General features: G+C 39.0%; 1 protein-coding gene across 1 annotated transcript in view; it reads right to left on the bottom strand.

Moving 5' to 3' along the window:
• Nucleotides 1-2,991: 2,991 nt before the first annotated feature.
• The window catches only part of FAM81B (family with sequence similarity 81 member B), a gene marked incomplete at its 3' end in the record, with an annotated part of 64,179 nt that continues 52,265 nt past the window's right edge, over nucleotides 2,992-14,905 (bottom strand). The window contains exons 8-10 of the mRNA XM_080719771.1: nucleotides 6,779-6,914; nucleotides 4,768-4,963; nucleotides 2,992-3,125 (exon numbers count right to left, since the gene is read on the bottom strand). Coding sequence (XP_080575897.1) covers nucleotides 2,992-3,125; nucleotides 4,768-4,963; nucleotides 6,779-6,914 — 466 coding nt within the window. The remainder of the gene's footprint in view (nucleotides 3,126-4,767; nucleotides 4,964-6,778; nucleotides 6,915-14,905) is intronic.

The raw sequence follows: 14,905 nt of genomic DNA, 5'->3' as shown, positions 1-14,905 counted from the left end.
ATCACATGTGTAGAGTAGGAAGTGGGTTTGAGTGGGATAACATAGTCCTTGTTCTGTATGGATTCCTAATGTAACCCTTTCTAGTTACTTAGTTCATTACAAAGTTGCTCTTTTGTTCTAGCATATTGGTTGTTTTTTTTTAAAACATTTTTGCTGAAAGCAAAAAATAATGTAAAAAGTTAAAGCACTCATAAATCCTTGATGTAGGAAACAAAAGTTCTTCATAACTCAGTTACTGCTGAATTTATTATAAATTCTTAATTTTTGCATACTATGCATTGTTAAAATTATTAGAAATACTTCTTGACAAAAATGAGGCCATATCATGTTGCTTTGAAATTTGCTTTTTTTTCACCTAACAGTGGGTATTTTTATGTATATCATTAGGGGTGATGGTGATAATATCATTAGTCAAGACATTTCTTATGTTTGATTTATCAGGATTTGTTTTTACTATAAAATCATGCTATAATGAGCATCCATATTAATATATCTTTGCATATGTTGGGAACATTTTATAATATAAATTTATAGTCTATATAATTGTGGGATCAAAGGAAATACACAAACACATGCTTTGGAGTTTTTTTTTTATGGTACTGAGGATTGAACCCAGGGGCATTCTACCCCTGAGCCACATCCCCAACTTTTTTATTTTTTATTTTGAAACAGGGTCTCACTAAGTTACCCACACACTGGCCTTGAACCTGCAATCCTCTTGTCTCAGCCTCTCAAGTACTGGGATTATAGTCCTCCCCCCTCCCCCCACAGTGTATATAGACAAACTGTAAATTTCAAAATATCAACAGATGTTTCCAAGTTGCTAAGTCATAAATCATTGTAGTGATGTATAGTGTCACTAATAATGCAGGAGAGTGCACACTTCTCTTCACCCTTGTCAGCCCATTATTATGACTCACTTTAATCATTGCCAATCTGAAAGTGGGAGTATAGAATTTCTTTACTTTATACTTCTTTAATAAGTATAATAATAATTATAATAATCGTACCTTATAGTAATAAGTATAATAATCATACCTTCATTGATTATTGTATTGTTCTGTGACTTTTATGTTTATATCCTTTCTCCATTTGGAAAATAAAATATTTGATTTATTATTTTCAAATATACATAGGCTATTAGTTCTTTTTCCTAGCATGGCACTTAATTGCAAAGGACTCTTGCTATTGCATTCAAACTCTTAAATACTGCTGTGGAAATCCCTTGAATTGTGGAACCAGTGATTCTACATATAGGTACTAATAACAATAAATGGATATGTTTCAAACAGATATGTTTCTCTAATTAAAAAATTAGAGAAATTCTTGTTGATCAAAATTTATTTTTATTTTTTTATTATGGTACTAGGGATTGAACCCAGGGGCATTCTATCTCCAAGCTATATCCCTAGCCCTATTTTATTTTTATTTTTATTATTTATTATTCTTTACTGTACTGGAGATGGAACTCAGGGGCATTCTACCTCCTAGCTACATCCCCAGCCATATTTTTTATTCTTTATTTTGAAACAGGGTCTTACTGAATTGCAAAAGGCCTCACTGTGTAGCTGAGACTATTTGTGAACTGTGATCCTCCTGTCTCAGCCTCCCAAATGCTCAGCCATGCACCACCACGCCCTGTTTATTTTTATTTTCAAATAGGGTCTCACTAGGTTGATGTGTGTCTCAATACTTGTTGAGGCTGATTTTGAACCCACAATTTTCCTGTCTCAGCCTCCCAAATATTGAGAATACAGATGTGTGCTACCATTCCTGGAATGCCCAAATATTTTTTTTAAAGGGTAATTTTTTCCTTTATTGGGAGGAATTGTCACTGTAAGACACCTGAAGCATGAGTCCCCATGCCAGGGTTATACAAAGATTTGTTACTAGAAATTAGGCCTTGTTCTAGCACACATAGTGCATGCCATGAAGAGTTTGTTTCTGCTTTTCATTATTTTCTTTGTTGTTGATTTTTTTTAAGGTACTATGGAATGAACCCAGACTTTGCACATGCTAGGCAAGTGTTCTGTCACTGAGCTACATCCCCAGTTCTTTTTAATTTTTATTTTCAGACATGGTCTCTCTAAGTCGCTGAGACTGGTCTCAAACTTATGATCTTCCAGCTACTTTTCATGGTTTTACTGCCTCATTTCAAACTTTATATTTAACAATAAATCCAGAAAAGTTAGTTACATTCTATGTTATAGATATTAGTGTTTTTTTTTTATATTAGTGTTTTTGAAGTGCTTCTGAATTCAGTACCTAGGTCAAATTATGTGGACTATTTATGACAGAAGCTACTAAATTCCTTTATTTTGCATGGGTTAGCCCTTACTTTCTCATAATTGTGATACATGATGAGCAAAATGAAAGGATATGCATAAGCTAGACTTGCTGTCAACATTGGGATTGTTAGAACAGGGAAACCTCTGTGTCAGAAGTTGTGAATCAGCAGCTCAGTGAATGTATCTGTTCCACAGATATTTCTCTCATACTTTAAGAACTATGCTAATACTTACAATTACTTAAAAATAGATGCTAATACTTACAAACGGAGAGGCTTCTCTTAAATGAAAATATTTTGGGCTAAATTCATGCTGGTAATGAATTGTAACTGCATAATGGCTATTATTTCCATTCAGAATCACTAGTCTCTTCTTTGCCACCGCTCCTCTGTTCTTTAATGTCGCACACTTGGCCTTACTTCATTCATTTGTGTAAATTATGTAGGTTCTATTTTTATTTGTAGGCGAATAATATAAAAAGGTATGTATGTGAAGGAATTTTTAAATTTTTCATTAATAAGTTGAAGATATCATAAAGCTTCTTTATTGTTGTTTTCCTGGCACATTCATCTCCTTAAATGGTGGCAAAAAACTTCAGATTCTCTAGAAGCAGAAAACATCCTAGAGCTATTAACCTTCTTCTGTACAACTTTTCACAACAAACTGCCCCATTAGCTGGTGAAAAGAAGATGTCTGGAAGTTTTTAGATTTCCTGGAGTTCCACAATCTTACGCTTTAATTTCTTTATGTCTTTCTGTACTTTATGCTTTTCTAAATCCATTTTTGTTTTCTGTATTTGTTGAAGGGAGTTGAGAGAGTCATGAATCGACATAAATCCTGGGAGAGGAAAAAAGAATAGACAATACTTAGATTAATGCATTGGGACTTTTTTTTCTTTTTGGGCCAAAGTTGTTACTCAGCAGTTGCTAATTTTGCCATAATTGATTATCATTTAATTCAAAGCACATTATATTCCATTAAGACTCATCTACAAATGCATGAAATCCATTTCTTGTATGTCATAAAGATATTTTACTCCTACCGTGTTTGCTCATAACTGGTTTAATTGTGAAAATTTAATTATGTTCCTTCTATATTGTATAATGAAGTAATTTTACATTTCAAAAAGTTTATAATTTTTTTGATTTCTAAATGGTTTGAAGAGAGATTTGTATGATCTTTTCTTTTTAAAACCAAGTTGAAGGTAAAGTCTACAAATGAATCTGATTTGAAAATTCTCTGAAAGTTACATGTTTGGAAGACCTAAAGAGTGGCCCCAGCTCTTCACTTCTCCTATGTACCAGACACTCATGACCACACTCCTGCAGACCTCGAGCTTCTTAGAGCACAGTCATGTCTTACGCACCGAGGCCTTTCATATAGCTGCTTCTCAACACAGTTTTATTAAAGGCTTAAAGTAGCAAGCAGACCACTAATTTAGAGCCCCCTTTGCTAGAATTCTCACTTAGTAAAACACATCTATTTACAAAAAAAAAATTGCAAATTTCTCTTCAGCTCATTCTGAGGTTGTAACTAATGGAATGAGTAAAATTAAATCTCCCTGATAAAAGGAGAAGGCAGGGCCATTGTTAGAAGGGTCAGTTAACTTTGGGACATGATTCCTGGCCAGATAGTTCACTATTTTCACTTGACAATGAAAGTAGGGATTGTGAGGATTAGGTTTCCAGACAGCAGATTCTACTCCCAGGCCAGGAACATCTGTAGAATGAGGCAATGATGTATTTTTAAGGCACCTGCAACATATTTTCTTATAGGATTAACATTTCGTGGAATTCACACATGACTTTTTCTGAGATCTAGCAGATAGAAAATGAGCTGGGGCTTTATCTAATACAAAGAACCCTGATTCTAGTAAAACGCTCAGAATTGTGACTGGAGGCAGATGGCTGCTCCACGGCTCCTATCCCATCTCCTTCCCTTTGACAAATGAGATGAGCCTTTTAAATTAATCCCCTTTGATGTTAGCTCAGCTTGACACGGCTGCCATTAGCCTCTTAAGAAAAGCAGTCATTATACCGGACTCTGTTAATTCATCTCTCTTCCTTACTTCTAAAGGTCAAGTTTCCAGCCTGACATCTGTCTGGGCTCATTACCTGCAGTTCAATGAGAGGGACATTTGATTTAGGCTCCTAATTTCATAATATGTCCACCAGTCAGGTCTTGTGTTCTCCAAGGACTTTTGGTGGCTAGCATTTATAATTCTACGATCTTATAAAGAATCTCATAGCAGTGGCGAGCTTGTGCCATTGCCCAGTGTGAGTGAAGAAAGCTGACTCATGGACATACCTTCCAGTGGTATGCTGACATCCGATAGGATATTAGAAACGTCAGGTTAAATATGTAATGAAGTGACCAATCACAAGATTGATTCCTGGCCACTGGCTCAAAGTAGAACATTCTGAGGCTCTGCACTGGAAAGGGCAGCTAGTCTTTGTTTAATACAAAGGCATCTGCTCACCTGATTGATATTCATTCTGCATTTTCTCTAGTTCACTCCACATGTGCTTTTCCATTTGACTCATCTTTTTGGACAATTTATTTTCTATATGCTTTACTTTGCTTAATTCTGATTCACGTTTCTGTGAGTTAATGAAATTCTCCAATTTGCTTGAAAGCTTCAGCATTTTTTCTTCCATTTTATTTTCAGATTTTTCCTAGAAAAGAGACCATGTGATAAATCTGTAGCAAAAAAACCCGTATAGATTCATATTTCAGCTTAGAGAAAATGTTTTTAACATGTTCATGTATTTCACATTATGCATGAAAACTAAAACCAAGATCCCTTGTTTCTAAAATATATTCCTGAGTGTAAGAGCTAATCCCTTTGTCTATAGATTCTGAAATTCTACATGTTATGAAGAAAAGGGTTGTTGTCTTATTGAAATGCCTTGAGGATCGGGACTTTTAGTCTAGATTTTTAAAAAGTGTAACAAAGGAAGATGATTTAGCTACCACTGTGCCTAAGCTGCCTGGACATGCTTGTGTTAGATGATCTTGTTCCCTGGGATTTCATATCCCCATTTGGACACACTGTGAGGATAGGAAAGTGCCCCTCCACCTTGGATCACACCCTTGCCCCCAAATTTGATTTCAATGGTTTATGATTAGTACAGTTTAAAAGCTCCCCAGGTGATTCTGATGTGCAGCAAGGTGGCCTTAGGCTAATGAGCTTCTCCTCTCGCTTTCCCATAGGCCATTCTGGAGGAGGAATTGGGCAGAGCTGGCCCTTTGGTTCTTCTCTGACTCTGCCTAAGGAATGGTACATTCCACTCTCTTTTTTGGGAGGCTTTTACCTGCAGGGTCACCCCCAGGGTCACCTAGCACTGCCTGTTACTGGTAGGAATTTGCCTAAACAGTAAAGAACTAGCAGCCCCTCCTGGCAGCCGCAGGTCAGACAGCTCATACTTTGTTGGCTCTGTCAGTGGTAAACCTGCTATGCTTACCGCCAGCTCTTGGACTCCCATCTCACTCAGTTACTTACAAACTCAGTAGAGTCCAGAGGCATCATTTCCTGAGTCGCCCAAAGCTGTTCTGTAGAAGTTCTCATGACATCCTATGGGAATCCCCTCGGAGGCCCCTGACCACACAGATGGCCTGGTGCTGCCCTCCTCCTTGGGCCCAATGTGCTAAACAGTGGAGAAGGAATCCCTGAAGTAATACTCACGTATCTTGGCAGCCCCACCTCAAAGCTTTAGAGTTATCTTACATATGGTCTGATCTGAAAAATGCATTGAAAACTTTTGATCTACTAATAGATGCCCATAGAAGTTAAATGTTTTGTGAGCATAAATTTTCAAACTTTCTTATGCCTAACGACTACCCAGGGTGATTGTCTAGGACCACATATTTCCAGTGGAGGAGGACTGCTATGGTTTGGATTTAGAAGAGCCCCTAGGCTTTGCGTGGTAGAGGCAGCTGCCATGTTGAAGGCAAGCCTTGGTTCCTGGAGTGGGTTCCCTGGGCCTGTAGTCTTGGAGATTACATATGTCCTTCATCTGGTCCCCTTGGACTCTCTGCTCCCTACCATGATGCCCTAAAGAAGTGTAGCCACAGGCCCCTAAATGGACTTTGACCTTCTGAACTCTCCAGAACCATGAACAAGTAAACCTTCCTTCCTGTGAGTTTCCCATGTGTCAGATATAGAACTACAGCAGTGGGTGTGCTGACTGGAATGGGCGAGTGCTTACTCCCCAGGTTGGGGGTAAAAATCTGTATTTTTAAAAGGTTTCTTCAGGCTGTTTTGGTACAGGGAGAGCACATGTGAGAAATGTAGACTCACAGAGGTGGGGAGTAACAAACAGACCTGGAATACAGGCTGCGGGCTCCTATTGCAGTGCTAATATAATAAAGGAGTTACCAACACACTAAAGCTTGCTGTAAATGTGGAAAAGCCAACTTCCAGACCGCTCCCCGTGGCTGGCAGCCAATGAGCATGCAGCTCCACTTCATGAGCTCACAGAGCTCCTTACCAGCTTCTCCTGCAGGACCTTCAGGCATTCATTGATATGGCCCAGGTGATCTTTCCTGTATTTGATAAGCTGGTCTTCTGTCCATTTTTGATTGTTCTCAAGTTCTTCATACAGATTACTTGAAAGTGAATTAAATCTAAGGAAAAATATTTTGTTTTAATGAGTGAATTTAAACATATGACAAAAAGTTTGTAAAACTTTTTGAAAAGTTGAAAAGTCTGTAGCAAGATTAAGCTCAATGTGCCTAGCTAAGTTCTTATGGGGTGATGTGGGAGGTGGGGAGATGAGGTAAGTGGACGGTGGGACCTGTCCTGTGCTTGAGCTCAGCTGGCTACTGTCAGCACCCCCTGCCACCTTAAACAGGGGCACAGGGATAGGTGCACTGCTGGCTTGGAGCTAACATGCCACTCAGAGATGCACGTTATATGCAGAATTCCTCTCCGGCCCAGGGCTCCTTGTGTGGGGAGGAAACACTTTAATAAGTTATTTGGGAGTGGAGAACATTACTTGATGGTAGGGATCAGCCAACATTTTCTGCAAAGGGTCAGATTGTAAATAGTCTCGGCTTTGTGGCCGTTATGGCTGCCCAACCGCTCAGTGCTGCCTGGGCTGCAGGAGAGCAGCCACAGATAACCGGTACATGGGTGGGCATGGCTGTGGGCTATTCAGACTTCACACACTGACATTAAAATCTCATATAGTGGCCGGGCGTGGTGGCGCACACTTGTAATCCCTGCGCTTGGGCGGCAGACAGGAGGATTGTGCAGGTTTAAGAGACCCTGTTTCCAAATTAAAATATAAAATAGGTCTGAGAGTGTAGCCTGGAGAAAGGGTTCCATCTCCAGTACCACACACACACACAAAATTCATACAGTGTTGGCACAAAATGGAATATCTCTTTTTTTTAAAAAACTATTTAAAAGTGTAAAAACCATTCATAGCTATGAGCAGAATTGGCTAAGGGTGGGAGTTTCCTGACTTCTGCTCTACAAATGCCACTGGGAAGTTGGGAGAGGGGCAGGACAGAAAGAACGTGCATTAGCTGGTGGGGTGGGCCACTCTTGTAATCCCAGAACTTGGGAGGCAGAGGCAGGTTTGAGAGCACCCTCAGAAATTTAATGAGGCCATCAGCAACTTAGTGAGATGCTATTTCAAAATGAAAAATAAAAAGAGCTGGGGGTCTAGCTCAGAGGTAGAATTCCCTGGTTTTAGTCCCCAGCAACACACACACACACACACACACACACACACACACACACACACATACACCTGCATTGACTAAGTAAAAAAAAAAAAATCAGAGCAGGGGAATGTGGAAAAGGTCTCAAAAGGACCTTGGGAAAGCAATGTCCAAGGGGTACTTTATGTTATCTCCATCTCAGATGAAATCTTCAGCACAGTCTCCATAGCCTCCAATGGAATTGTATGGGTGGATATTTTCAGGAGCAAAGACCAGAAATAACCGACTTGCAGAAAGGGACTGCTGGCCTCAAGGTAAAGTACCACAGGAATGTTACATAGCAGAGAATGAAGGAATTTTTAAAAAGGGAGTGGATGTTGTTATAAATATGGAAGGAATTGGAAAGATACACCATCCATCTAAAACGTCACTCTTCCTCAAAAGATCCACTGGCTCCTGCCCTCATTTCAATGCGTATTTATGTTTGGACACCACCTTATCACAGAAGCCTCTTTTTAATCCCCCTATGGGATAAGACCCCTTCTCCTCACCTGATACCCCCTATTCCCTTATTCTTTTTAATTCCCCCCCCCAAATTCCCATTACCCTCTGATATGTACTAATCTGTGCACTATCTACTTCCCTGGAACTTCAGCTGTATGGCAGTAGGATTTGCTTTTTCCTTGCTGTGATCAATGTCTGATCAATGAACAGTTGTTTATAAGAGGAACCAGTGGTTCAATTCTTTCTCATTAAATACCTATTAGGGCTGCTAACAAATAACACATAAAATTGTCATACTACTTAGAAACCTAGTCTACTTTTATTTTTATCTTCCTTCCTCTGTGTCTGGTGGAAGTATTAACTTACTTATTATGTTTAAGGGGGGCTAGTAAGTCCCCAGATAATCAAAAGATAGCCTTATAACTGAGAATTTAGGTTTCAGTGCTCATCTTTATAATAAACGCAAGCAATTACTTTATTACTTATATAATAGTAATATCTGTCTGAAAACCAAGGAGCCACTAAATGTGCCCAAGTAATAACTCTGGAAGGGCACTGCAGTAATTGAAATTTTGAAATTAAAGTAAGGTCATAGAAATGAATTACTGCCCATAATCCCTTTATTACAGTATTTGCCTGTGATTGGAGATTCACTTTCCTGTTAACGTCAGAAGTCAGACTCTGCCTGTTGGAAATGTATTAAAATATGAAGGCATTTTTAAAAAGCATTTTCCTTGAAAGATGAAAGGGATCAAGTAAAACAAAGGTTTATGTAAATCTTTTTCTATGCCTAACTTAACAGACATGTTTTGCTCTAATTCTAGTAATTATAGAACTTACAGTTAACTAAGTTAACTCAGATATTTTATTCAAAAGAATGAATTTTTCTTGGATGACATCGTTTAGTTTCCAAAATTTATTCCAGTGGGTATAGTACTTCTATCTGATGTAGAGAGATAGATGGCTTTTTCTTTCATTTTTCCTCAAACACAGAAGTCAAACTTAAAATATGGCCAGAGATCCCAGTAGAATAATGCAGGTCCTTGATTTTTTTTTTTTTTTGCTTCTTTTTTTTTCTTGAATCTTATGTTATGAAATCAGACTCAAATCCACACCAAGGAAGAGAGTTACAAAGATAAAGGAAAATTTAATTGGAAACCATGGACACAGAAGAGCCCAGGGCAGAGAGCAGAGGTGAGGGCTAATAAAGAAGATGAAGATGCATTAGGGTCATGGTTGACAGAGAGGAGGACGGGGCTCCAGTTTAGATCAGTTTTACCAGTTCCCTGTCATCCCCAAACCAGTGTCTTGCACTCAACAATCTATTGAATGAACTGTTTTAGAATTTGTGAAGATTTTGGATTCTTGGAAACTGTTACTGCTAATAGGATCTTAAGAATTCACATAGTAGCTTTGACCAAGTGCAAATATTTTAAAAAGTGGCCTTTAATGAACTGACAAACACAGGAGATAATTTCATTTTTTTGTAATTATATTTGAAAAGCTGCTTAGACAGACCACATACTCATTCTTTTAAGACTGAGTCTAAGAATTCAAGACTCATGTTAGAAGCAAGAAATTAATTCCAAAAAATTTTTTTGCTAAGTTTATACTTACAGGTAGAACTCTTTTGAGCTAATTTCTTTTTCATATTCTATGACTAATTAAAGAGCAATTCCAACTCCACTCTTTTAGGAAGACTTTTTTTGTGTGTGTGGGGGTCTGGGGATGGAACCCAGGGGCATTCGACCTCCGAGTTGTACCCCCTGCCCTATTTTTTATTCTTTATTTTGAAACCAGGTCTCACTGAGTTGCAGAGGGCCTCACTAAGTAGCTGAAGCTGTCTGCGAACCGTGATCCTCCTGTCTCAGCCTCCTGAATGCTGGGATTACAAGAGTGTGCCACCACGCCCGGCTGTGGAAGACTTATTTTTAGGTCATTCCAAATAATACATGAACTTACATCCCAATAACTTCATATCCCATTTCCCAGTTCCCTGAAGCAAATGTAATCTGTCTACACCCAAACTTTTGGTGGCACAACTGATTTATTAATAAGTCAAATAAAAATATGGAGGCCTCATGGACTTATAAACAACCGGATCTTTGGAGTCAGACACTTTCAAGCCTGTGAGTTGGGCAGATTACCTTTTCTTAATGATTTTAAGTGTTCTCATCTCTAAAACAGGCAAGACTCATCCTGGAGGGCTGGGTGCAATGAGCATCATGAGAACTTAATGACTGGTAGACATTTACAAGTGGAAATCACTAAATTTATTATTCCTGCCTACTGACATTGAACATTCTTTTAACGTTTACTTTTTCTTTGTTTAGCTTTTCACTAATTTATGCTTTTTTTCCAAATAGTATGTGTCAGTGATAAAGTTTTTGAGTATTCCAAACCTCACTCACATATAAGGTGCTCAAAAAATCATTCATGTATTCATCAGCTTCTATTTGTAATATGTAGGGTGCTAAGGATACAAACATGAATGAGACATAGCCCTGCCTTGGATACTTTTTAGTTTTCTACTGTAATTACATTTTCAAAATTGAGTGGTAAGATTTGAAGTTATGGATTTGCTTCATTGACCAGACACTTTTTTCTTTTCAACATCAGCAATAAGAACTATCTAGGGAGAGACTGATAGATGCTGCCCCTGCCAAACCCTTACTAAAATATGGCTATATTTCAGGATGGCCAAGACTCTTGCTATATAAGCATTAAGTTGTTGGCTCGGGACCTCACTTAGCTGAACATCTGACCAAGACCCTTCTAGAAGGAGGCTTCATGGGGACTTCACTGCACATCTCCTTTGTCAGGTCTTGTGATCAGTGCCTAAGTTTCAGGCATTCACAAGAAAGCCCCTGGACAACATTGTGGCATCTAAATTTAATGTAAAACAGGCTTGGATGACAAACTAGAATTTGTTAAAGGTTTTAAATAGGAAAACTGATTATTTAAACTTATTTTTAAATGTTATTGAATGTTTTTATTGAAGCTACTCCCTTTGTTCAGAAATAGTTCTTACTTCAAAAAAGAGAAGCAAATTCTATATGCAATTCACTTAAAATAGGTCTGGGAACATAGCCTGGAGGTAGTAAAACCCATGGGTTCCACCCCCAGTACTACCAAAAAAATTTTTTTCCCTTGAACTAAGTTATAAAAGGTTCTTGCTAAGTTGCTAAGGCTGGCTTTGAACCTGAAATCCTCCTGTTACAGCCTCCCAAGTACTGGGATTACAAGTGTGTACTCCCACACCCAGCTCCCACTCCACTTTAATTTTAAATTTATATATTTCTCAAATTTTTAATACTAGCAGTGATTTAAATACTTTTAAAAAATGTTGTAGAACAGCCAGGCTTGGTGGAACACGCTTGTAATCCCTGCGCTTGGGAGGCGGAGACGGGAAGGATCATGCAGGTTTGAAGTCAGCCCTGCTGGCTTAAGAGACCCTATTTAAAAAAAAAAAAAAAAAAAAAAATATATATATATATATATATATATATATATATATATATATATGTCTTGGAGTGTAGGCTGGAGGTAGAAGGGTTTCCAGGAACCCCAGTACCACCAAAAAAAAAAAAAAAAAAAAAAGTTGTAGAACTACTTATTATTGTTCAAAGGCAACTTTGCTAAAAGAAGCAAAAACCTAATTACTATATTAGAATAAAATGCCCTGTTAAAAAAACCATTACTCACTTACTTTCCCTTTGTGCAAAATACAACTTCAATACGTATCTCAGTAGAAAGATTAATATCCCTAATATAAAGACATCCTACAACTAGTAAGGCAATAATTTTAAAAATCCCCATACAGAATTTGATTAATGATAAGAAAAGGCAATTCACAGAAAAGGAAAGTCAAATAGCAAAGGAAGTGCAAATTAAACCCCCTGCTAGTTTTCATCCTTTCACTGGCAAATATGAGAAAGAGAGCCCAGCCACTGTAGGGGAAGATAATCAGGAAGACTTCCACATGCATTGCCGCTAGGAGTGTAACTGCCATTATAGGAAAGACATTTAAAAATTAATAAATATGTATGCTTTTTGACCAAGGAATTTTGCCTGCAGAAATAACAGCCCCAGACTCTCAGGATATCTCAAAATAGACACATAATCGTGTTTTCTTCTTTTTGGCTGTGGTGGCCCCAAACTGGAAATAATCTATTCAGATAAGATAAATGGTGAATTATGACACATCTATAAGATGCAATATTATGTAGTTATGAAAATTGATGTTAGGGCTGGGCGTGGTGGCGCACGCTTGTAATCCCCGCGCTTGGGAGGCAGAGACAAGGAGGATCGCGCAGGTTCGAAGCCACCTCGCTGGCTTAAGAGACCCTGTTTCCAAATAAAAAAATATAAAATAGGTCTGGGAGTGTAGCCCGGAGAAGGGTTCCATCCCCAGTACCACACACACACACACACAGATGTTAGGGTAATATTCACTGATCTCAAAAGGTATCTTGCTCCTTCATAAGATGATCTCCCACTAGAAAAATGAGTAATATATATAATTTATTTTATTTGCTTATTTTTGTGGTGCTGGGATTAAACCAAATGCATCACACATGCTAGGCAAATGCTCTACCACTAAACTGCATCCCTAGCCCAAGATTTATTTTTTAAAAACTATATTCTTTCTATATATACAAAATGTGCATATATCCCTTTTCTTTATATTAATAGGAGGTAAATGTGGAAGGGTACATCCCTACTGTTAGCATTGGTTACATTAGAAAGCTGAGGGACTTCCGGGAAGATGGCGACCGAGAAAAGTGGGGCTCAAGAGCCCCGCTAACAAAAAATCTCCATTACCACAAAATCAGCGCCTTTCATAGCCAGAAAACACCATCACCAGTGAAACAAAAAATCACCAGGCTCCAGAGAGAAAGCGGACTGAGAACAGAGCCACAGAGGAGATACACCGGCCTCACGCCTGAGGACATGGCAGAGGCGGCAGCAGCGCCATACTGCCGGCGGTACCGGCGAATTCACGGGATGGCTACAGCAAGCCGAGGTGAGCCACTGAGGAACAGCCAGGCAGGATTTCTCCGCACAGAGAGCATCTAAAGCTCCCAGTGGCTGAGCTCAGCACACGCTGCAGGGATTCAGAGTGGAAATCAAAACCAAGAAGAAAACACCAGCCCCACAGCCGAGGGCATAGCAGCGGCGCCATATTGCCACTGGTGGCAGCAGCACCGAATTCGGCGAGGCCAGTACAGCTACATCTGCGTACTCAAGAACAGTGAGTCAAATTGCCTGCCACAGAGGAGAAATCCCAGTACTGTACACCCTGGGACTTGACCCAGTGGGGGAGGGGCGGTGGCAGAGATATCACACCATAGGAGAACGTGCAACCTGGCACCTCCCACAGTCTAAAGCAGCCTCTATCGACTCTCTGGGTCGAAGACTCTGTGATACAACCCAGTAAAGGAGTAGTGGGGTCTGAGGTACTACTGACTCGAGATCCAGAACACATTAAGTGAAGTCATAGTGACCCAAGGGAAGAACCCAGAGAAGGCACAAACTTCCGAAATCATGGGAAAGAGGAATAATACTGGAGCAATAAATGCCCACAACCCCACAACATCAGAACCCGATAAAACTGAAAATCAGAGATTTCTAGAAGATCAAATCAGGAAAATAACTGTAGAAATAATAGAGGTGCTTCGAAAAGAACTCAGAGAGAGCCAAAAAGAGATAAAGGATGCAATTAATGAAGTAAAGACCTCAATTCAAAGCACAAACAACCGATTAGAACACATGGAGAACAGAATCTCGCTCTTAGAAGATGAGCAATCCAAAAATGAACGCATAGTTTCTAATCTAGAAAAAAATATCCGACAGCAGGAATTTGATATTGAAGAAATATGGGCCCATTTTAAGAGAGCTAACCTAAGAATAATTGGAATAGAGGAGGGAAAAGAAAGTGAAACCAAAGGGATCAACAATCTCTTCAAGGAAGTAATAGCGAAAATTTTCCAGACATAGAGCAAGAGGTCGATACACAGGTCCAGGAAACTTATAGAACTCCCTTTAGACAGGATCGGAGAAGAGGATCCCCACGCCACATAATTGTCAAAATGACCAATGTGGAAGCCAAGCAGAGACTCTTAAAGGCAACAAAAGCAAAGGGCCAAGTGACATTCAGAGGCAAACCAATTAGAATCACTCCAGACTTCCCAAAACAAGTTATGAGAGCCAGAAGGGCTTGGAGTAACATATTCCAAACTCTGAAAGAAAACAACTTCCAGACAAAAATTTCCTACCCAGCAAAACTTTCTACCAAATTAGATGGAGAAATAAGAAGCTTCCATGACAAACAGAAACTGAAGGAATTTATGTCTTCAAAACCAGCACTAGAGAAAATACTCAAAGAGATTAACTACAAAGAAGAAATAGGTAACACACTCCAGAACTAGAGAAACAAGAGT

The sequence above is a fragment of the Muscardinus avellanarius genome (assembly GCF_963383645.1).
Source record: "Muscardinus avellanarius genome assembly, chromosome: 1".
Taxonomy (NCBI): domain Eukaryota; kingdom Metazoa; phylum Chordata; class Mammalia; order Rodentia; family Gliridae; genus Muscardinus; species Muscardinus avellanarius.
This window is presented reverse-complemented; position numbering and strand designations above follow the sequence as displayed.